A 22,968-nucleotide genomic window follows, 5' to 3' on the forward strand; every position below is an offset into this window, starting at 1 on the left:
GGGACACAAATTCTGAAAATGCTCATGTTCGCTGTAACTTGGTTGCGATGACAGTCCATGGCAATTGTCAATGAGCGTATAATTATGTAAATATGATCATGTAAATAAATATATTTTTCTCATTTGCATTACGGGTCTAATTATTTTGTGTGGACAAAAAAATATTTAAATTTTAAGTACTCAATAGTTATATATCTAATTAAATTTCTTACGTCCTAACTACCGTTAAGAGATTCGCTCGTATTAGTTTTACACACTTTATGAAATCTGTGGGCAGAAGTGAATGGCGAGATTGGAATGTGTAGAGGTGTGCACGGGAGGCGGTATCGATCCGGGCTGCGCAACAAGTGCCGTCCGCCGCGGCCGCCACGCGCCGACCCAAAGCTGGGGTTGCTAGATCGAATTACTCCAATAGCGGAAGATAAAATAATAGGCTACTTAACCCTTTTTTAAAGTCTATTTCATATCATTTATTACTGTCCAATTAACCAAAAAAAATACTACCATATTTTATTACGACTTCAAAACCACAAAAAAACATTTATAAAGTTTACTTTAACTTAATTAGGCAAAAACATCATTAGCCATGTTAATCTATAAACTCTGTCAAACAGAAAAGGATGCATATTGTTTTCTTTGTTCTTATTTACTGACAGACTTGTTTGACAGAGTATAGATTGTCTGCGCATGACGTAAATCGAATTGAGCACAAAATTTTCTGACATTTAAGTTATGAGGCATAAAGTTCATCATGTCAGTGATTGACTCGGCATGCAGTTAAGTTAGGTTCTATGACGTCACTACACGTCTGACAGCGTTTTCGGTGGCCAAAGTTAAAATAAATATTACACACATTTTTAATCGAAAATACGTAGCCACAATACAATACAATACAAATACTCTTTATTGCACACCTCAATACACGAAACAACATAGCAAGTATAAACAACCCACCATACACTTTTAATACCCAAAATCTATAAAAATTGGTTTCTTATGTTAAATACTACAGGAAACAATCATTTCTTGTGCCAAATTCGATAAGAGTCTAGTAGCCTATTATAATTTTTCCCTATATTTATAACGCTGTGCTGAAGCGATGTGACATTAGACTCTGCCCTCTCCCTAAAGCTAAATCCTTATTACGTAAATTCCTACTGCCTCTAACTTACGAAGATTCTAAGGAAATATCCTGTCCTAAACAATAAACATTTTTTACAATAAGTCCCTCACACACACACCATACATATTCTCACATACTCTTTCACACTACCTAAATCACTAGTTACGGAACCCTCTGTTTACATTTGATATTTTCATTCTTAGCTTGACATTATATTTTTATATTAATTGTAATAGGTACCTATATTTCGTCACTACTTTGCAAAAATCTCGTATCTCACGCTGCACCTCAAAGTTAAAACGCAGTAAGTCTATATGTATTCCATACATACTTACTAAATTTTCTTTTCATTGACAGACGAAGATACAAGTTTTTTTAAAAGTAGTGACGATTTGTAAGTTTGCATTTATTTTTTCTTAAGCCGCTGTTATCTGGTAAAATCACGCATGCAGCTGACTTCCACGATGCAAGCTTAGCCTAGTGTGGGGGTCGTCGATTAATTGCATAAGTACTATATTTTAAACAATTTTGTTTGAAGTGTTTTGTCACTTGCACCGGTCCTTTGTCTCTTTCTTTCAATTTGTGTACGTTCTCTCAAGCAAATCCCTAACCGGTTATGCAGTCCTACACTGACTTAGTTAATACAAACTCAAAGCCAGACAAGTGCGAGTCGGACTCACCCAGCACGGGATCCCTCACATAATACTCGTAAATACGGATTTTGATTTTCCTCGTTTTAAGATTTTTTTTACCCGCTCTGAGTTCCAAAACAGCCACTTAAATGAAATAATTATTTATTGAAGTTATTATTCGAGAATTATTTTTCTTTGCCGGTAGTCGGGATGGTATATAAATAATGAGGAGGCACACTCAAAGGTTATGACAGATGGCGCCACCCTATTCACCCATAGTACAAGCTTAGCACCCATATTACAAGCTTTGCTTAGTTTGGGGCTAAGTTGATCTGTGTAAGGTGTCCCCAATATTTATTTATTTATTTATTAGTCCATACGTGAGAGCGAGAAGAAGATATGTTTTCTCTCTCTCTCACATATGAATGACAATGACATGCCTAGACACTTGCACAGGCGCCGCCTGGCGGGAGAATATGTCAGTGTGCCTCCTCATTGGCAGAATTCTGCTAATCCACTATAATCTGGCAACCCCACCCACACCATGCCTAACGTCTTGAGCGCGCCGACAATTTAAGATTCCTGCTTATTTGGAAGATTTGGAAGGGAAAATTATATTGACACTTTCTTACGGGGCTAAAAAGAATTTTTATATGAGGTAAGATTGGCGTCATATTTTCTTTGATATTGATAGGTACCTACTCATTGACTACTGGTGTATCTATATATTATGTATATATACGTGATAACCTAAACACAAAATTTAAATTTTGAAAAAACCCCGACCGCGACATAGTGGACCGATTTTCATGAAACATGGCTAAGAACACTCCCGACTAACTCAGCTTTCAGACAAAAAAAAACTAAATCTAAATCGGTTCATCGGTTCGGGAGCTACGATGCCACAGACAGACACACACACAGACAGACAAACAGACAGACAGACAGACAGACAGACAGACAGACAGACAGACAGACGGACGGACAGACAGACAGACAGACACGTCAAACTTATAACACCCCTTCGTTTTTGCGTCGGGGGTTAAAAAACTGGGAATTATGACAATATGAACTGGATTATAACAAAGATAAACAAAATGTGGTGTAAAACTCCCGTGAGACTCATACATATTTAAAAATATTTTAAGCGGGTATGCGTCGCGCTCTCGACATGTAAAGGCGGGGTGTCGCTACTCTTGAGAAAGGTTCTCGAAATTGAACCGAAACATGTCGAACGCTATATCGACTTAATACGTGAGTAACCCGCTTAAAATATTTTTAAAAATGTGGTGTTTTAATTAGATCCAAAAATAATTATTATTTTTGCTATAAATTTTACGTGTCAGTAGATTTGTACCGTTACAAATGAACATAAAAGGGTACTCCGTGTTCAGTGTCTCGATTTTTATTGCGAATATTGACGTAGAAAAAGTCATTGTATTTATAACTGTTTAATATGTACCTATCTGTCACTTATTTCTCTTTATGTATTCGAACAATTTTAGTGTAGGTACTTTATTGTTTATTTAGCTTCTGGATTGTATGTACTCGTACCTAGCTATAACTATAGCTTATTTACACGTGGTCACATGATTACATAGCACATAAAAAATCTCATTTAAATAATACCATATGGTGGCTTGCGGATTGCGAAGTAACCAAAAGACCCAAAAGTAATAAAACTGACCCATAAAAATACGAATAAAACCAACAAAACTTCGACAACTACGTACCTACCCACACAATAATGATATAACTTTTAGTTACAACATACATATTCTTCTTTCAAATGGCCATACATACACAATCCGACTGCAGGGTTTCTGAAACGTTGTTTCAATGGCTTTAAAAACACGAATATACCTAAGTTAGTTTGTAACACGAATATAGGGTGCAATAGGGTAATTCCGAACAACAGAAATGCTCTGGTAATTCCGAAAGGGGAATCTTGATATGATGGAAATAATGGTGGTTTTTATGCGACTTTCGTAATTAGACGACTTTCGGAACTACCCTAATGCACCTTACCTAAGTTTGTGTTTACTTCTGCATTCGAACTTCTGTGGAAGTCGGCTTATCTTAATTTAATATTAATTTCATAGAAACGTATCGCCCATATATTTATTTATCTGAGCACGTGATCTAAAACTTACCAAAATGCGAGATGCATAATGAGCTGTCTTTTGAGGTTTTCCCTTGCGCTATGACATGCGGTTCTTCAAGAAGCAGGTATTTAGGGTTGATAATAGGCCTAATGACGATGACAAGGCTTATTCTGGTTTTAACAGGTTGTAAATTAGATTAGAATCTGGCCCGTCGTTTTTAAATGAGCATTTCTTTTTTTGCCATTTTTTTATTTTGATTGTTTTAGGGAATTTTAGGTCAATTGTACTCAGAATCACGAGTAATTTCAATCTCACTGGGAGACAAAAAATGTCCCAGAATTACCATACATTTTTGTTACCCCACACAACATGTACGGAAAATGGTAACAAAATAAGAAATATCGTATGGGACAGTTTCTTTAATTACTAGGATTGAAAAAGCTGGTAATTCTGAGTAGAAATAGCATATTTTTGGGGCAAAAACGCAAAAAACAATGCTCAAATGTGACGTGTTTGCTTAAATAAATTGCCTGAGCGATTTGGGAGTACATGCTCGTACAAATCCATATCAAGTCACTATCGCAAAACTTTTCGCGTCCAACTCGGAGATAAAACGAGTTCCGGAATTTGTTAGTTCGCTTCATGTGTCGTTAAAAGGTCGGGAACTAAGGGGCCGGATTCTAACTATTCCTAACTAAGCCAACTTAATGTGATCTCAAACGGAGTTGGCAGCGCTTTCTATTGTAGTCAGTCAAACATTGTCTTATTCAATTTATCAAAACCATCATCAAGAATCAATATATTTAAACTTTCACGATTTATACGCATATTTAAAATTGCAAACGGGACTTAATCGCGTATTACTATGTTTTAAACACTATGTTCTAAACACTAACCTCCGACGTTTCAAGGACGTCATTGTCCCCGTGGATTTTTAGTCCTTATTCTGTGCCTGAAACCTGTATTCTATGTGTTTTTGATCTGCAGGGTTAGCACATGATTGCCGCGAGAGTTTGTCGCCGCGAGATAGACTACCCATCCTTATGTCATTAATACAGTTAGAAGAAGACGTGTGATCTATCTCGCGGCGACATACTCTCGCGGTAATCATGTGCTAGGCCTACTGAGCAAGTTTTAAACACCTCAGCACAGTGAATTAACGTTTAGTATGCTTTAGCACTGATAAGTGCAATTAAATATACATTATACTCACACAATAATTAAGATTTTAAAGATTTTTTTGTAGATATTATGTCGGTGGACTCGGAGGCCAACAAGCATACGGCCTGATGGTGAGCTGTCTCGTTATATTTTCACAGTAACATAGAAAATTTGACTGGCTTGTGTTCGTTTCCTATCTGCTTTTCACACATTAGAAAGGTATAGTTACATACCTACTCTATATTAAAATTTACATAACTATATATATACTTACTTCCTACTACTTCTATATCACAATACTCAGATGGGCCATTTTTTTTTCAAAGTTGTCCACCTCCACTTTTTTTTTAGATTTGGAAATTTTTATGTGGTTTCCACTCAGAATTCCGAGCTCTTTCAATCCTAATAGGAGAAAAAAACTGTCGCAAGGGTTTTTCCCACTCCGTCACCATTCTTTCATACATTTTGTATGGCGGTAACGGAATGGAAGGTTTGAAAAATGTATGAAATTCTTGGGACATTTTTTTATACAGGGTGTAAACCTAATACGGGCGAACCTCTTAACGGTGGTGAGTATAGGACATAAAAAATGGAATTAGATAACTTTTACTTAAAATTGAAATATTTTTTTTATCCATACAAATTAATTCGGCCCGCAACGTAATGCAAACACACTCGCGTTAAACGCTCGTTGACAGTTGTCATTGATTGTCATCGCAACCACGTTTACAGTACATTGCTGCTGGGAAATTTTTCAAAAAATCATTATGGGGTGAAAATTAAGAGTAACTCAAAAACACCTCTTAATTAATGATAACAATATTGAATTATATGCCTGGTTTCATTTATCGCCCTTATTAGGTTTACGCGCTGTATTTTATATTTTTTTATAGTATGAATCGCGTAAAAAGTACCCATGTTACAAAAAAAGTGCGGTGGACAATTTTGAATTTTTTTTTTTTTTTTTTATTATTCACAAAAATAAACTTATAATTAACAGTTTACAGGAATCCTCGCCAAACTGTAACGTCCCATATATTAAACATATTGCTATTAAAATTCATAATTTCCTCAACATTATGGTTGAACTAAGTTAGAAAAACACAACACAACTGCGGCGTTCAGAGTTTTATCTGTTGCCGTTTTGCCGCCGGCTGACATCCCGTTCATGCTCGGCGTGACCTTTAGCAACCGGATACAATGTTACAGGGAAATCATTTTATATTTATAATTTTGTCTGAGAAAAATATAGCCGGAAAGTTCTGCTTAATTTGTTTAAAAATATCGTGGCAAATTTACGAATTGAATTTTTATAATTATTAACGAATCTGGGAACACGGTACTGCCCCCGCAAAGACGAGCCAAGCGATGCGCAAGGGCACTACCTACCTAGCTTTTCTCGAAGTGGTTTTTTTAACCCTCGTAACTTGGGTAGATCTAGATATTCAGTCTTGGCAACATTTTACATGAAAATGTTTTCTGTGGGATATTTATTTGTTTATTTGGTGATTGATTCTACAATAAAATTCTACATATGTACTTAAATATGTTTCATCCGTTACTTGATTAAATATTCATATATATATACTTTCGTAGTGTTATCAAACAAGGACAGGAGTCATCAAATAAAAATGTATCAGTGCTGAAGTATATTAATGTTTATTCAAAGACAATGTTATAACATTCTGTATTATTTCCTTAAGTAGTCGTATTAAAACATCTGTTTCAAGTATTATATTTAAAACACAGAATATACTGAAATTTGTATAATACAAGGGCCCTACACATTTCAAATCCTCAGTGCTAAATAAGACGATCACGTATTTTATACAGCATACAATATTATATTTCGTAAACATCAATATTTGGTTATTATTGGCTTTGTAGTGGTAGAAATATATTTTACATACAGGTAGTATAAAGAAAGGCAAATTGTATCTTTCGCTTTAATAAATTTGTCATTATAATTAAGTACATACTATATTTATATTCTAAAGTTTTTGTAACATTGAAATGCGTAGTTAGACTATGTTATCATGTTTATCCCTTATTTTTCCGACAATCATCTCCTCAGATTTTTAACTCCATGTATTTTTTATGTAACTTGTGTTAGTATAGTAACTTACCTGTGTATGTGTTAGTGAGGTATTTTATTTAAGGTATTAAATCAGCAAATAATTTGTCGGCAAAACAAGGGAGCATCGTATTTTTTTTCAATACAACCGAAATGAATCAACAGAGTTACAACTGGGAACTAAGGATCCCTATTTCTTAAAAAAGGCACATCCATAAACTTGAAATACTTTAAGTTAACTATATAAATTCTTCGAAGGATCAACTTAACTATTTAAATCTTACAAAAAATTAAAAACATGTCTACTTTCTCAGGTAAATTTAAAATAAGTTTTATGATAATTACGAGGTAGATTATACTAGTTAGAAGGGACAGATAGTTCTTAATTTACCATTTATATTTTTATGGCTTTATATTAGCTAACTTTTTGTGGAACACATTAGATAACTTCAAAAGTTCCTGCATATGAAAGGTGGTCATAGTTCTTAAAAATATTAATAATAGGTACGGAGACGTTTTTAATTAATACAGACTTAAAATACGTAGACACCGGGATATTTATAAGTAATATAGGTACAAAACATGGTTAACTATGTACGTTTGATCGTCTGGCCCGCCCCCTGTATATTCAGAAATGACGACAGAATTAAAAATCTTACAGATACCTATATATTTCCTTATAACTTACTTGACATTTATATTTCGGTAAACAGACAAAATTGCGGACAGGTATTAAAAATGTTTCAACAACCTGATTGAATATTGTACACATAATATATCTATTTAAGTTTCTGAATACGCCTCGCGGTAGTTGCATGTACAGTCAACCAATTGGAACCCTAGGCCACTCTACAACCATGTCAAAATGACAAGCAGTAAGAGATTTCTTACAATTTGATTTATAACGTCACTATGACATAGTTCTACAGTGGCCTAGGGTTCCAATTGGTTGACTGTACCTACAATCTGCAACATGGTTCTCATAGTCGCTTACATTGCGGTCGGATATCCAAGGACATACAGATATGATGCGAACCATGTTACATGCACCTGACACGCCAATTTGCCTACGTAACGACCGATTTCACGTGTAAACTAAACCTAGATTAATTTGGGATTCCAATTAGAAATTTTGACTAGCTCTCAATTCACATAGTAACCTCTCACGGTCCACACATTTCGCCAACTAGCAATTATTCATTTAAATTGGGGTGCAATAAAGTAAAAGTTTAATGAAAAAATAAGTTGCTATTGTGTGTCATGCTACTACGCAACGGTTTTAAAAAAAGTGAAATCAATATTTTAAAATAATTTTTACATATTTTTAAGTAGCAATTTAAAATGTGAAATATATGCCGTAGGCGGAAAATAAATGTCTCTAGCGGTTCATTGTCTTAATTAAAAACGCTGAAAGCGTTGTAATGCGTGAAGATTTTAAGAAAAAAGAGCGAATTTTATTATGCAAAATTAAAATAAAAGCTAACTATTGTTTTCAGAAATATAAAATTAGGTACAAATTGTTCCATCTTTCTCGGGTAAAGCGCATGTACTCAAAAAATAAAATGAACAATAAACGCTATCGTAACATTTTCTGATTAAATTTAGTTAGTTTCTTTTCAAATTTGCAAGAGGACAACACGAACTACTGACTATTCACGATAAGAATCACACCTACCTAGGACACATCTGAAGTTTCATACAACACATTCAGTCGATTTTGTTTCTCTACACTGGAGGTTCCCAGCTCCTTCTACTTCTGTACCCTACATTCATCTTACATATAATCCAGTCATAGATACAATCTTCTTATCTAACATGTATTTTTACATCCATTGCTCTGAAATATAATCTAAACTTACGTCGAAATTTCGCTTTGCGTTGGCGTTATTAGACATACACACTGTGTATTTATTTTACTTTTTTTAAACAAGGATTTAAATTGGACATTGTATTACAAAAAGGAATACTGCAAAGTTTATTTGATTGTGCTTTCTAAATTGACCAGAGGTAATTGGCAGTAAGATTAAAGGAATATAGTCAAAGTTTTCTGATTTATATACGTTAAACCTACTAGGGATATAAATTTATATTAAAGTACAGTCGACGTCGTAAATACCTGATCTAATCTGAAACCGTTTACACTCGTGAAAAATGTAAGCAGGATTTACGGAGCTGCTGTATGTTTTCCAATTTATTCGGAAATACTTTCTACCGCATTATCTCCTAGTTATTTATTAGGGTATAAATCCTAGACAAAGCAATCTCTCAACACAGATTATAATATAAATGGAGGTTTAAAACTTGAAAATTAAATTTCTTAAGAACTTATCCACTGGCATGTCTTAGACTTAGTTCATTGGAAGTAAATATTTTGTGTTAATTGAAAATAATTAATGAACAAAACATTGCTTAACATTTGTAACATTATTAAATGATTTCTCCAATTGTTACTGTCATAAGTAATTAAAATTATAAATAACCCAGCAGTAAGTATTATTTTAAGGGGTAAACTTTCGCCATTAAACAACTTTTCAACACCTTGTGGGTACAGAAATAAAGTTTGTGGAAGTTCAAATGAAAATTTACTTTGAGGTGATTGTTTTAAAAGTCAATACAAAAGGTATTTGTTTGTGGTTTACGACGTAGAACATTGAAACATGTTTTATTATTTTATTCAACGTGAATAACAGCTACAGTCAATAATATTGTTGAGATATAAAAGTAGTCAATAATATTGCTTATAGTTCATGTCATTCATGAAGATTCGCCCCACTGATTTGCCTAATCGCAAATATGTAAATATGTAACCTTTTAGCAGATTTTTTTTATGGACTGATCGGCGATTAACCCAGTCACACCTGATGGAAAGTGAAAACAGAGTCTGAGACGGAGCTCACCGATTCAGTAATAGACTATTCACTCTTGCTTTAAAGAGACCGAGGTCGTATTTTTCTGAGAACACCGATTTTGGGAGCGCATTCCATTCATTTGCATTAGTTCAGTCTAATACACATTTATTAGATCATATAGCTGCTCGCAAATAATGTATGTCGACAGGACTACTAAATGGCTCAAAATGTCGCAGGCACAAAAAAATTCCGAAGAGGAGTTTGGAGCATCTTTGTGAATGCCACGAACTACTTATCTATGAGATTAATACGGACTGCAATAGAAGTTTATTTTTGTCAAATAAATAACCACACATTGTTTAAAAATCGACAATCTACCGATCACCTTTAAGAAATGACGCAAGAGTTGCGTTTGCTGTTGGCGTGCCGTTCCCTAATCTGTTGAAGGTGGGCGAGCTGCGCGGGCGAGGGGACATGGGGGGCGGTGGCGGGGGGCGTCCCCTGCGGCCCGGTGGGCAGAGACTGTCGCCTGCGCCGACGCAGCGCCGGCGACAGGTTGTACTTCACTTTGGCCTGGACCAACAGCTCCTTGAAGATCTGGGAGACGTTCATGTTGTCTTTGGCTGATGCTTCCACGAAACCGTTCTCCCAGTCGACGGTTACTACGGACTCGGTTGTGTGGAAATCGACCTGTTGAAGAAAAACAAACTTATTTTCTGGTGATGAGTAAATCCTGGCAGGCAAGTATGGTCGGGCGATAAATGATAAAACATCTGGCCGTCTCCATCGCACTTACAAATAGTGCGATAGGGACGGTCATCATTTATTGCGCGACCATGCTTGCTGCCTGAAAGCAAATGTTTCAATGAGAGTTCAGGTGTCGTAGCCGAATGGCATTTCTGCGACGCGAAACGAAATCGAAACGCCGCGAAAGGTAGTCTGGCGCTATCGCGCCAATACGCAAGAGCGATAGAGATAGATATCTTCGAGTTTTGTTTCGTGAGCGTTTCGTGAGCGTTTGTGCCATTCGGCTACGTACCCTGATATGGATTTAAGTGGAAAGTTTCAGAAGTAGAAGTACGAAAGTTTTGAAACAGGTAAAATAAGGATGCTCATATGTAAATCGTGTTTTTATTCTTTGAATATTTTTAAAAATAGAACAACCAATGATACCTAAAACAGAACGGAACTCTCTAAGATTAATTTTTTTATTAAGTAGGTACCATTTGAAGGAGACACGTGTCAAACTTTGTCCTTTTTTTGTTCCTATTTCAATGAAAACGTGGACGAGCAGTGCCATTAAAATCTCTTGTCAGAAAATATAATGTCCATTTCAATTTTCTTTAACATTTTTAATATTTTATAGACGATAATTTACGAACTTAGTTTCCTAGAAAGCTATCATCAAAGGCCGGATTCCGAAGAAATTATCAAGTGGAAATTGATTAATAATTAGCACGTCAACGTCAGCGACCCGTGCGTTGAACTTTAGTGAGCTCCCTGGCGATTTATTGCTCGAAGTTTTACGAGTCAGGATCCTAAGGTGCGAGTGACGTCGGGAAATTTGGCAAGACCAAAGATTATCCGTACGTAGAATCTGCATCGTAGTGCTAATTTATTTATGCCACGTCGGTTGGAAACAGGAACACCTTCCGCCTGATGTTACCTATGGAAGCCTGAGCTCAAGGGGGCATGAGCACCCTGTCGATGGCGAGTTGTGCATAATTGGTAGAGAACTTCGTCTGAAGCCGTAATTGTGCCCGAATCTCTTTATGTAACAAGAGCTCAGGTATACCTGAATAAAGTTGAAGGATGGATACGCGGAAGGAAAATCATTAGTCACTTTTTTCCTTATCTATATTTGTAAATATCTTACTGAAGTTATTATTTTTATTACATAATTTTTTCTGCAAACATGGTATTCATCTTATATAAATCGTGTCTTTTTTAACCCTGACGCAAAAACGACGGGGTGTTATAAGTTTGTCTGTCTGTCTGTCTGTGTATATGTCTGTCTGTGGCATTGTAGCTCCCGAACGGATGAACCGATTTAGATTAAGTTTTTCTGCCATGTTTCATGAAAATCGGTCAACTATGTCGCGGTCGGGGGTTTTTTCAAAATGTTTAATTTTGTGGTTAGGTTAGTTACATACGTTTTTAGCGTGTACCCTTCAATTGCTAGATTCATAAACAGCATAAGGGATGAAACTTTTACAAATAAGGATTTATATCTTCAGTTTGCGTAACTACCAATATATTTGTCACAGTCTAATTATTTTTTAGTTTTGTTAAACTGTTCGAGAATTAAATGCAGTGTCACTTTTTAATGGAACTGTAAGCTTGTTCTATTCTGGTCCATCTAGAAGGCACTTGATCTGTAGACAAGACAAACGAGCAACAGATGCCTACTCGTATCTCTTAGGAAACCGGAGATAATATTCTTAGTCGTCGGTCTAGTGAAAAATAAACAAAAGTATTCGAGGAACATTCCGCATGTAACTTCATATGAGTATAAACCGGAAAAGTTTTTCAATTTAGATGAAGCTTTATCTTACAAAAGTATTTTTTTTTGTAGTCGTAGGAATCAAAATACTACAATGCTTTCTGTATACAGTTAAGGAATAGTTATTAAGGAATATGTACTTCTATTTATTTGTAGGTTTACTTATTGATTTAAAGTACCTACCTACTAGGTTTTTTACTCATAGTTATAAATAAACAATGAATAAGTAATAAATACTGTGGGGTACCCTTACACAGATCAACCTATGTACAATTTTACATAGTCCCAATCCAAGTAAATCTTGTTCTATGGGTGCTAGGCGACTTGTGTATATAGAAAACATCCATGACTCAGCAACAAATATCTGTGTTTATCACACAAATAAGTAAATTCCCTTACTGGGATTCGAACCCAGAACTATCGGCTTAGCAGGCAAGGTCACTACCGACTGCGCCAGACCGGTCGTCAATAAAAACGGACTTGAAAAATTCGTATATGTACCTCAACTACAGATGGGCCGAATATTCGGTATTCGGCATATTCGGTAATTTTTTCAATGTTCGTATACGGCCGAATAATTCGGTTGCATTGCCGAATATTTACCGAATAAACAAAGTAAAAAATGAAAAAAAAAATGAAATATTTATTTTTCAAGTAGGCATATTACAATGCGCATATGAACGTCAAATAAAGCTACGCCGGCTCTAACCCTACGCCTCAGCCTCGAGAAGATTTCAGTCCCCCCTCAGTTGGGAGGGGGGTATCCACTATGGGACCGGCAAGAAACTCGGCGGGCAACTTCTTTTTAAAACATTACATCTTATAATTAACATGCATTAAATAACAAGATACAATTTAACATGCAAAAGTATTCATCAAAGAATATGAACAGACTAGTCTTGGAAATTAATTTCAATAAATTATATTATTGCTTAATAATACGTCGTTCTTCTTCAGAGAAAACATATCAAATTGTCACAGAAGAAAATGATAATATGAATCTCAATGTCATTAAATATGTAATTTACCTACACAACATAAAATATAAAATATTTGATGTGCTTTTTGTGTTTTGTAACTAACTAATGAAGTTCTTACATATTGAATTGGATAATAAGCTCCTTATTTTAGTAGCTTTCTAAGGAACTACTAAAAAGAGATAATTACCTATGCGTCAAAATAGAAATACAATTTTTTTGTAAAAAAGTTAAAAAACTGTAGTTTAAGACTTGAGAAGAGTTCAGAGTTGTTTTGACTAAGTTTCAGTTATCCACTGAAAACATAGGAACATACTATGTAACCATTATCTATTCGGCCGAATGTTCGGTTCGGTAAGAGCTGAAACGAATCTTCGACGAATATCGGTATTCGGCAAAGTCCATATTAGGCCCATCTCTGATCTCAACTATTTCTACTGTTTAAAATTGAAAACATAAACCAAAACTAACGTCAAGGACAAGTTGGAAGTTTCAGAAAGGTCTATTATTACAAAATATCCTTTCCCAAACACGCCAAAGTCACCTGATAGTCAATAATGTGTACACAAAGTTTAATCGAAATCTGCTGAAAACTTTCAGGCTATCCCAAGGATCTGCTCTATCATGAAATTGAACAAGTTATTTTGGTTCATGGTCGGAAATGATCTGCCTTTTAAAGTGACGATCAGTTATGAACTTAGTATAAAGTTAGTTCGCGACACTGCTAAACTTACTAAAAACTGGTTTAAAAAAGATGAAAAGGTTAAAGTAATTAGTTAAACTAAGGATTCTGTTTAGCCCAATGCTTGACTGGTAGAGAATGCCTCAAGGCGTTAAGTCCGCCATTTGTACTCTTTTTTTGTAAATTTGTGCAATAGAGTTTAAATAAATAAATAAATATGTCGGAGAATGACTAAAATGTGGTTTGAGACACGTTTTATGACGCTATATTTGACAAATAGAGCAAACAAGGGTTTACAACTTTGTACAACCTGGCTGGTATTCGACTGAGTTCTGCCAAAACGCCAGAGAGGACGTTATTGTCTAAAAGAACAGAATCGAAAAACAGATGATGAACAGATGATTGGAGGCTGCCGATCGAGCTGCAGGCAAAAATGGTTGAGGAGTGCTGGCGTTGTTGGAGGTTCTTCGGTCTAATCCGGCAGTTTGCTCGAAATAATAGGCGGGATGTAATCTATAACGTGTTTTAATGTGTAATCGATTTTGTGAAGTAAATTCTGTGATATGGACATGGTATTTCATTGAAAAGCTCTCATAAACAACTACAACGGGTCCTGACAACGGTTCTGGTATGATACGCCCACGATCCGACAAATATATATGTACCTACTTGAAGAAGTCTTCGAACCATGAAATTATAACCAAAAGGGATATTTCAGATGAATTATTTCTTATCAGAAAATTTATACAAAAACGTGGACAAAGAATAAGTACAATTTCTATTTTTATAAATACAACACTAGAAAAAGAAGGTAACTTGACGGTGACGTCATAGTATAATATAACTCATGTTTCATAATGTTCTGAGCGTAACATGTCGGTTTCACAATTCGAAAAGAGAAACCGATTGTTAAAAACTTTGGGATATAAGATAAGCCTTACACTTACGTTAATCTTTACAATGTTTTTAATGAGCCCAAACATTTAGCATTTATATTATTCCACGGGGCATGACGAAGATAAGAAAATAATGTAGGTAGGGTATACCTACCCACATTAATTAATACCTATTACTACGACATTAGAAAAGGTCAACAGATCGGTATAGACGCTAGTCTAAAGTACTCTGTCGATTGAGATAGCCAGCTGTCTTCAATCTGCCATGAAGTGGTACTTAAACGTCCAATACGTTCGGCGAAGTGTATTAAGAATGGATATTGGCGAGTCAGAAGTCGGGCCTCCGACACTGCGACCGGACGCTGCGGCGGAACTCTGAACTCTGAACTCTGCAGAGTACGTAGCCAAATAGGCGAGACGACTAAAAAAAATAATAAAATAAATAAATATTGGGACACCTTACACAGATCAACTTAGCCCCAAACTAAGCAAAGCTTGTACTATGTGTCCGTCAGTTAGATTATCAAAGAATTTTGACACGTATTTTTTCTTTTTTCTCGTAAACGAAAAATGACGACTGTACCGTCGTGCGTTGAAGTTTCGCGTGACGTCACGCCTAGGTATTTTTTTTACTTAGAAGTGACGTCACAAGCGCCCACTACGGAACTTTCATGCTCTTATATCTTTGTATTTTTTCATTAATTAGAAAAAGCGAAAAATATGTGTTCAGTATTTTTGGACGGTCTAACTGACGGACTAAACAGAATGCCATTTTTCTTATGTAGTCGTCATCCCTATTCACGTCGACGATTGTCATTCGGCTACGCCGGCAGGTACTGTTTTATGTTCCAAGCATTAACATTTACTGTTGTGGAATTTATGAGTAAACTTTTATGAGAGATAAGCGGCGTAAAACGGTTGAGTGGCTTGAAGATGTATTGGTGCAGGAGCTTGGATAGATACCGAAATGAACATACCTCTCGCCTACGCCACAATTTAACCCATATCCCACAGTCGACTTCTACGACACCCACGAAAACCGAAATGAAATTTCTATGAAATGCACAAACCTTGGGAATTGTGAACACCCAAAAGGTTACTATAGTATTTTATGCAACCGGCATTTAACGGAGGTCATAAGCTGGGTCCACACTTGTGACATGGCGACGGACCGGACTACGTGGCATCGAACAGGACATGTTACGCTAAATGATCTAAGTTACAAGTTTAGACGCATGGTGGCGAAATAAGACTGCTGCGTGGCGTGGCACGTTATTCTTCCTTCCAATAATAGGCTACTAGGCTCATATCGAATTTGGCACAATAAATGATTGTCTTCTGTGGTATTTGACATAATAAACCAATATTTATAGATTTTGGGTAATAGAAGTGAATGATGGCTGCGTATTTTCGATTAAAAATGTGTGTAATTTTTCATTTATTTTGGCCACCGAAAACGCTGTCAGCGATATAGTGACGTCATCGAAAATAAATAAAAATAAAATAAATTCCTTCATACTTAAAAAGTCATATCATAAATCATAAATCATAAATATTTTATTTGTAAACATAGGTACAGATACGGCCTAAAGACGATGGTCAACTCAGCGAAAAAGTCGCTTGCAGCGAAGTTGAGCACCATCTATGCGTTCTTTGTATAATTATGCTATTATTCCTATACACAAACCTTACTGGTATATTTAGCTGTCACTAGATGGCGTTGGCGTCATTGAATACAGAAAAATACATTTTTATGTTGATTGCAATCTTTCATTTGCTAATTTCGCTTCCATCCTAATTATTTCAAAGTTTTTTTCTTAGCCACATTTTTCTTTTCATTTCTATCAGGATCAGTCTGAGAATAAGTTCAAATTGGTGTCACGGAGTGCCATTTCAAGCCAAGACGCTAAAAAACACAAAATCACGTCATTGTCATGGCTGGGATTTGAACCCGGGACTTAGGAGCGCCCGACTCGTTTGCGCCTTGCAGTCTCGCCACTGGGCCATAGCATCATTAACGAAGCCGGCGAAATTTACTACCACTTAAAGATCATTCGATAAACATGCCAATGGAATAGGAACCTTATCCGAATGCAACAACCCCCAAATTGACATATGCCTCATTACTGTAAATTGGCAATACGTTTAATTTTACCAGTATTCCGTTTAGTATTAAAACGTTAAGAGGGTAGATTTAAATTCTATTCACACCATACAAAACTATTTTTCTATCAGACTTTTTCGTTGTTCGTCCTTCGTTGCCGCTTACGTCCGAATTAATTGCGTTTTGAGTTATATTAGGTATATATGTCACCGTAAAATTGTAAAAACCGTTAAATTCGATATATTGTTTAAGGAAACGGTCGAACTTTCCAGAGAAAAAAAATTGTATAAGTTACTTTGCTTGTTATGTGGCGGCTTAATTTCTATATTTCTTGTGATTTAATATTCAGTTTTCAAAAAAAAAACCGTTAGTTTATAATCTTACTAGTGAGATAGTTTCGTTTCGTTAGATTATAATCTAACGTAAAAATAATCCGTCAAATTGTGAACTGTACGTTGCGGTTACAATATTTCGTTAGTTCATAATCTCGCTAGTGAAATTATAAACTAACGGTTTTTACAATTTTACGGTGACATATATACTCATATCATAATAACGATGAGTTCTCATTCCAACATCGACATGATAATGAGATCGCAAATAATTGCCTTGCACAAAGAAGGATTTAATAAATCAGAGATAGCAAGAGAAATGGGTGTAAACGTAAGTATCTTTTTTAATTTTCACTTTTCCTTACAATACATGAGTTATAATGGCATTTCTTTGTTTTATACTTTTCTTATTTTTATTATGAAACAGGAAACCTTTTACCTACTTAACATTTTGTGAAATAATAACATATTTCTTTTTATTTTAAACCATTTCCTTTAATTAATGTATAAATGCAAAATTAGTATTCGCCATTTTATATTGTTGTTTTGCTAAAACATTTGAGTTTAGTAAAATCAACTCGAGCTAGACATTATTATGTGATGATAATAAGTATGAATATTGTTACATTGTTTCAGCGTAAAACTGTTAGCCTGTGGGTTGACAGGTATCAAGGGGAAGGATCTCTGTTGCATCGGCCTAAATCAGGTAGACCATGCCTAATAAACACTGAGCAACGTCAGCTAATGGTGCAGGAGTATGATCAAGATGGCTTCAGGCCCACAAGGCATTACGCAGGATTGTTTGGCACGAGTGCGCGCACTGTTCGGCGTGCGCTTCATAAAGAGGGTCTCCATCATCGCAGACATGCCGTCAAACCTTTGTTGACTGCTGCACATAAAACTGCTAGGTTACAGTTTGCTCGAAAACATCTAGACGACGACTGGACTAACGTTATTTTTACAGGTTAATAATTTAGAGTTAGGTTATTTAATTTACATTTAGTGTTTTTTATTACGTCTGTGTTTGTTTATTTCTCCATTTTATGGTAAAATCAAATTAAACTGGTAAAGGCTGTTTTAATTCTTCTAATACAGATAGGTAGCAAAATTTCATTTTATCCACAAGAGTGTAAAGTAATTTCATACAATTTTTAACTTGATATCCTAAACTGGCTGGTAGAATTTAACTACCTATGATATTGAATCACAAATATTGAATACTGAAATAAATTTATTTCATTTTGTTTCATGTTTTACAGTTAGGATTTTGTTTGGGTTGGTAAAAATTTGTGTGTTTCTTTTGGTTGAAAACTTTGTTTAACCTTCGTGCGTTGAAACCCTCGCAACGCTCAAGATCCCACTTTTGAACCACACGCTACGCTCGTGGTTCGCGGTTGGAATCTGTCGCTTGTTCGGGTATCAATATTGGCACGTGCGGTTAAACAACAACTTTGCCTCCTTGTAAATCAAATGACTGTTTTACAGATGAGAAGACATTTAAATCGAGCCAACACGGACGGTTGAATTTGTGGCGTCGAAACAATACGCGGTATGACAATGAGCGTGTCGTGCCCAATATGGAGTCAGGTCGCATCACCGTGAACATGTGGGGTTGGATGACTGCAGCCGGTCCGGGAGAACTAGTCAGGATACCTAGCCGCGCAAATAGTGACAATTACGTGGACGTGTTGGAAAATACGATGTTACCTACAGTTCGAAACGTGTATCCTGAGACTGAATTGCCGGTATTGTCGTTTGTGCAAGATAATTGCCCGATACATTGTTCGCGTACTGTAAAGGAGTGGTTTGGTCAACACAAAAATGACATCAAGGTCACCTGGCCTGCAAGGTCACCCGATTTAAACCCAATAGAAAATTTATGGGGTGTCATTGTCCAACGATGGGACAATCAAAACGAAAGAACACCGGCAGCATTGGAAGCACATTGTTTAAAAATTTGGGACAATATTCGCGGTACCGATTTGTGTCAAAACCTAGTTAACATCAATGAGATCCCGAGGTAGTTATTAATAACGAGGGAGGTTACACAAAGTATTAGTGTGTATCATCTTATAAGTAGTGTTTAGTGAATTCCGTGTTTAGTGATCAATAACAATAAAAAAAATATATTTTGTGGATAATAATGTAATTAAAGTGTCATTTTATCAAAATCACTAAGTAAGTATGTCACGACAGTAGAATTCAAATTTATACAGTGTGGAAAAACTACCCAGTTTTGTTCGTTTTCTAAAATAAAATAATATTTTTATTAGGTAAACTGAGTTTATCTACTTATATGAGCGCATTCCATCCAAGGCCACTCTGTATAAATTGTTATCTACACTACAGCACAGTTTTTTTATTTCTCTATTTAACCTGCAGTGAAGTTATGTCGTTATTAGATAAGCAAATACTTAATCAGGTCAGTAATATAACACTTTCGAGGTTTCAGCTGGCAAATACGTAAGATATATAGAAGATCGGATTCTCGATTTATCATATAATTATAACTTGTTTTAATTTCAAAGCATTTTTTTGTATTTTTCAATATACAAATAATCTTTTTTTTTAATCACCATCAACTCTGTTTGTTCCCTGCTATAAGGGAGAAAGTCACAATTTTCTAATGTGGTTTTCCATAGAGAAGGGTCCATATTATGCTTCATATGCAGTAAGGTCTGAATTTCTGTTAAAATTTTAGATGAAAAGGACCTTATTACATTTACATCACCAAGTCTATTTAGGCGCGGAATTAAATGTTTTCCTTCTGTAAGTGTTTTTTTAGGTTTAAAAATAATTTTGATACACAATAATTTGTTTAGTTCTGTTGACGTCAACAGTGCACATGGTAGTAAATATATTTTCACCTTGGGCTTTTGAATCTAGATTTCACTACGCTCAGGCAAATACCTTCGTAGTAAATATTTAAAATTGCTTCTTTTATTAATTAATATTCTGTTATAATACTTTGTTACATAGCAGTCCGATCTTCTATTTTAATACCTATTATTTTTATTGTGGTGAAGCGTCAATCCTTTTCCGTTTTGCAGAAATGCTACTTAAGCTTTAATCTCAATAAAATGTTAGGTGCTTGCCATTTTGAAGAACTAAATAACAGCCCTATTATAGATAGTTGGTGGCATAATTTTGCTAATCAAATAACTGATTTCTGATTTCTTCAATTGATTGTCAGCATGTGTAATACACAGAGACTAGCAAGGTAAACATACTATATTGTTAAGTTAGATTCCTTCTGTCGGTTTAAAAATATTCAACTAGTAAAATATTTATAGATGTAATGTAATAATATAAATATGCAATTAATGTCCCGTGTGGTGACGGTCCCGTGTGGTAACGGGTTAAGAATTTCACCACCCCCTTTCTTCCCGTGGGTGTCGTAGAAGTCGACTGTGGGATATGGGTTAAATTGTGGCGTGGGCGAGAGGCTGGCAACCTGTCACTGCAATGTCGCAATTTGGATTTCTTTCAACCCCTTTTTGCCAAGAGTGGCACAGAAACTTAGTAGTTCATGTGCTCTGCCTACCCCTTTATGGGATACAGGCGTGATTATATGTATGTATGTATGTATGCCATTAAGTATAATTAAAATGACTTCTAAATAAAGGATTAATAATAATAAGATTAATAAGTGGTTTAATGTTTATGAATTCCTAAGGAGAATCTAAAATACGAGTCCACCCAATAAGTAAGTATTTAATAACTGTGAAAGTGATTTTATTTACCTAATTCTTGGTTATTTTTATCACTAGTACCGTATAATGAAATAATGATAAACAGTGTTGACATGGCTAATAATCGAAACACGATTACGACAAAAATTTAACTATTATTTATAAATGTAAAAGCAAAATACCTATTTGATATAATAGGTAATAGTAAGAACGGTAATAGTCACATTTCGGCGCATTTAATTGCGTTATTTCAAATTAGTTCTAATCAAAAGGCACATCAAACGATGGTCTAATGCTAAAACTCGAAGTATTTAAGAAACCCATTGTGATTGTGCCCGTTATCGGCTATTGATAAGGCACTTTTCTAACTTAATAATACGATACTACTCTCCTGGCCGATTTCGACCACGGCGACTGTTTCAATATCTATTTCGTTGGTGCGAACCCACAAATACCCGTGCACATGACGGGCAGAAAATAATATGTATTGTATAACTTAGTAAATTATCATTGTTTCCAACCGGCACAACGAACTTTGCTTGACCAGTTTTACCGCTGCAATTATCAATATTATCATGCACTTTTTACTAAAGGTTAGGTTAGGTACTTAATTGTGAAGAATATTTTTATCAGTATGATGTTTGTTTCGAGAATTTAGTGATGCCGATAATTGGTATAAATGGCTTAAGTCTCAATGAGTCAATGGCACTTAAGACTATTATAAGTGAGCAAGTGGTCACATACCCACTTAGTCATAAAAGTTGCTACACTGGTTGATAAGTACTACGTAAGACCACAGATTATAACAGCTCTTGCTATAAGATATTACAGATGACTTCTAATGGTATATAACTATTATTATTTGGGTAAATAATATTACGTTATATGTACTCCATTTATATTATTATTCAGAAACGAAAATTTGATTTTTAATTCGTTAAATAAGTCCGTTTGGCCAGCAACGCCATCTCGGTAAATATTTGAACACCTTATTCAATCCGACCGCAGGCACGTGCATGCGATAATCGACCTAGTGGTTTCCATGCTGCTATGGTCGAGAGTGTACATATAGATCTTACATGGAGTTGTGTCAGTGTCGCTATGCTTTGCCTGTAGGCATACAAATATTTTAGTGGCGATTGAGCATGCAGCAAATATTTAACAAATAAGACCTAAGACTAAACCTTATTTAAATGATACATCTACAATTCAGAATCGGAGAGAAATTCTTTAATAGAATAGTAGGCTTTCCTTGCCAAAAATTTAAATAGACTTTTTTTTAAATCTACTATGTCACCTAATTCTAGTATGTTGTTTGGTAATTTATTGTAAATCTTAGGTGCCATACCGAAAATACTTTTCGCAAAAAGAGCCGTTTTTATGGAACTTGTGTAAACTTGGTTACATCGCCGAGCACTATTGGAAACAGAGAATTGGCTAATATTATTTTTGACATAGACGGCTGATTCAAAGATATATAGACAAGGCAATGTTAGAATATTATATTTAATGAAATGTGGTTTGCATGTATCGTCTATTTGTAAATTACACAACGAACGTAAACATTTTTTCTGGGCTTTAAAAGCTCTTAGTCGATCTGTAGAGTTACCCCAAAATATGACGCCATATCTCAAAGCTGAGGTAACATAAGCTCAAGGACCATTTAATACTAGACTGATATAGCCCATACAAAAAAGCGTACCCCTCAAAAAAGCTTAGTTTTTGCTTTAAAACTAGATGGCGTTGTTTCGTAACCCGGGAGTGGAAAAAAACATATTTTCACACATATTTTTACTTGTTTTTATATTATACTATGAATAACTATCAAAAAACTTTAT

The 22,968-nt window shown here is 35.3% G+C and overlaps 1 protein-coding gene across 1 annotated transcript in view; it reads right to left on the minus strand.

Moving 5' to 3' along the window:
* Positions 1-9,976: 9,976 nt before the first annotated feature.
* LOC125228346 (ras-related protein Rap-2b) overlaps positions 9,977-22,968 on the minus strand; it is a 74,382-nt gene continuing 61,390 nt past the window's right edge. Inside the window, exon 3 of the mRNA XM_048132880.1 lies at positions 9,977-10,634. Within this exon, the coding sequence (XP_047988837.1) occupies positions 10,332-10,634 (303 nt within the window). The 3' untranslated portion in view covers positions 9,977-10,331. The remainder of the gene's footprint in view (positions 10,635-22,968) is intronic.

Source organism: Leguminivora glycinivorella, chromosome 7 (genome assembly GCF_023078275.1).
Source record: "Leguminivora glycinivorella isolate SPB_JAAS2020 chromosome 7, LegGlyc_1.1, whole genome shotgun sequence".
In the NCBI taxonomy this organism is placed as follows: Eukaryota; Metazoa; Arthropoda; class Insecta; order Lepidoptera; family Tortricidae; genus Leguminivora; species Leguminivora glycinivorella.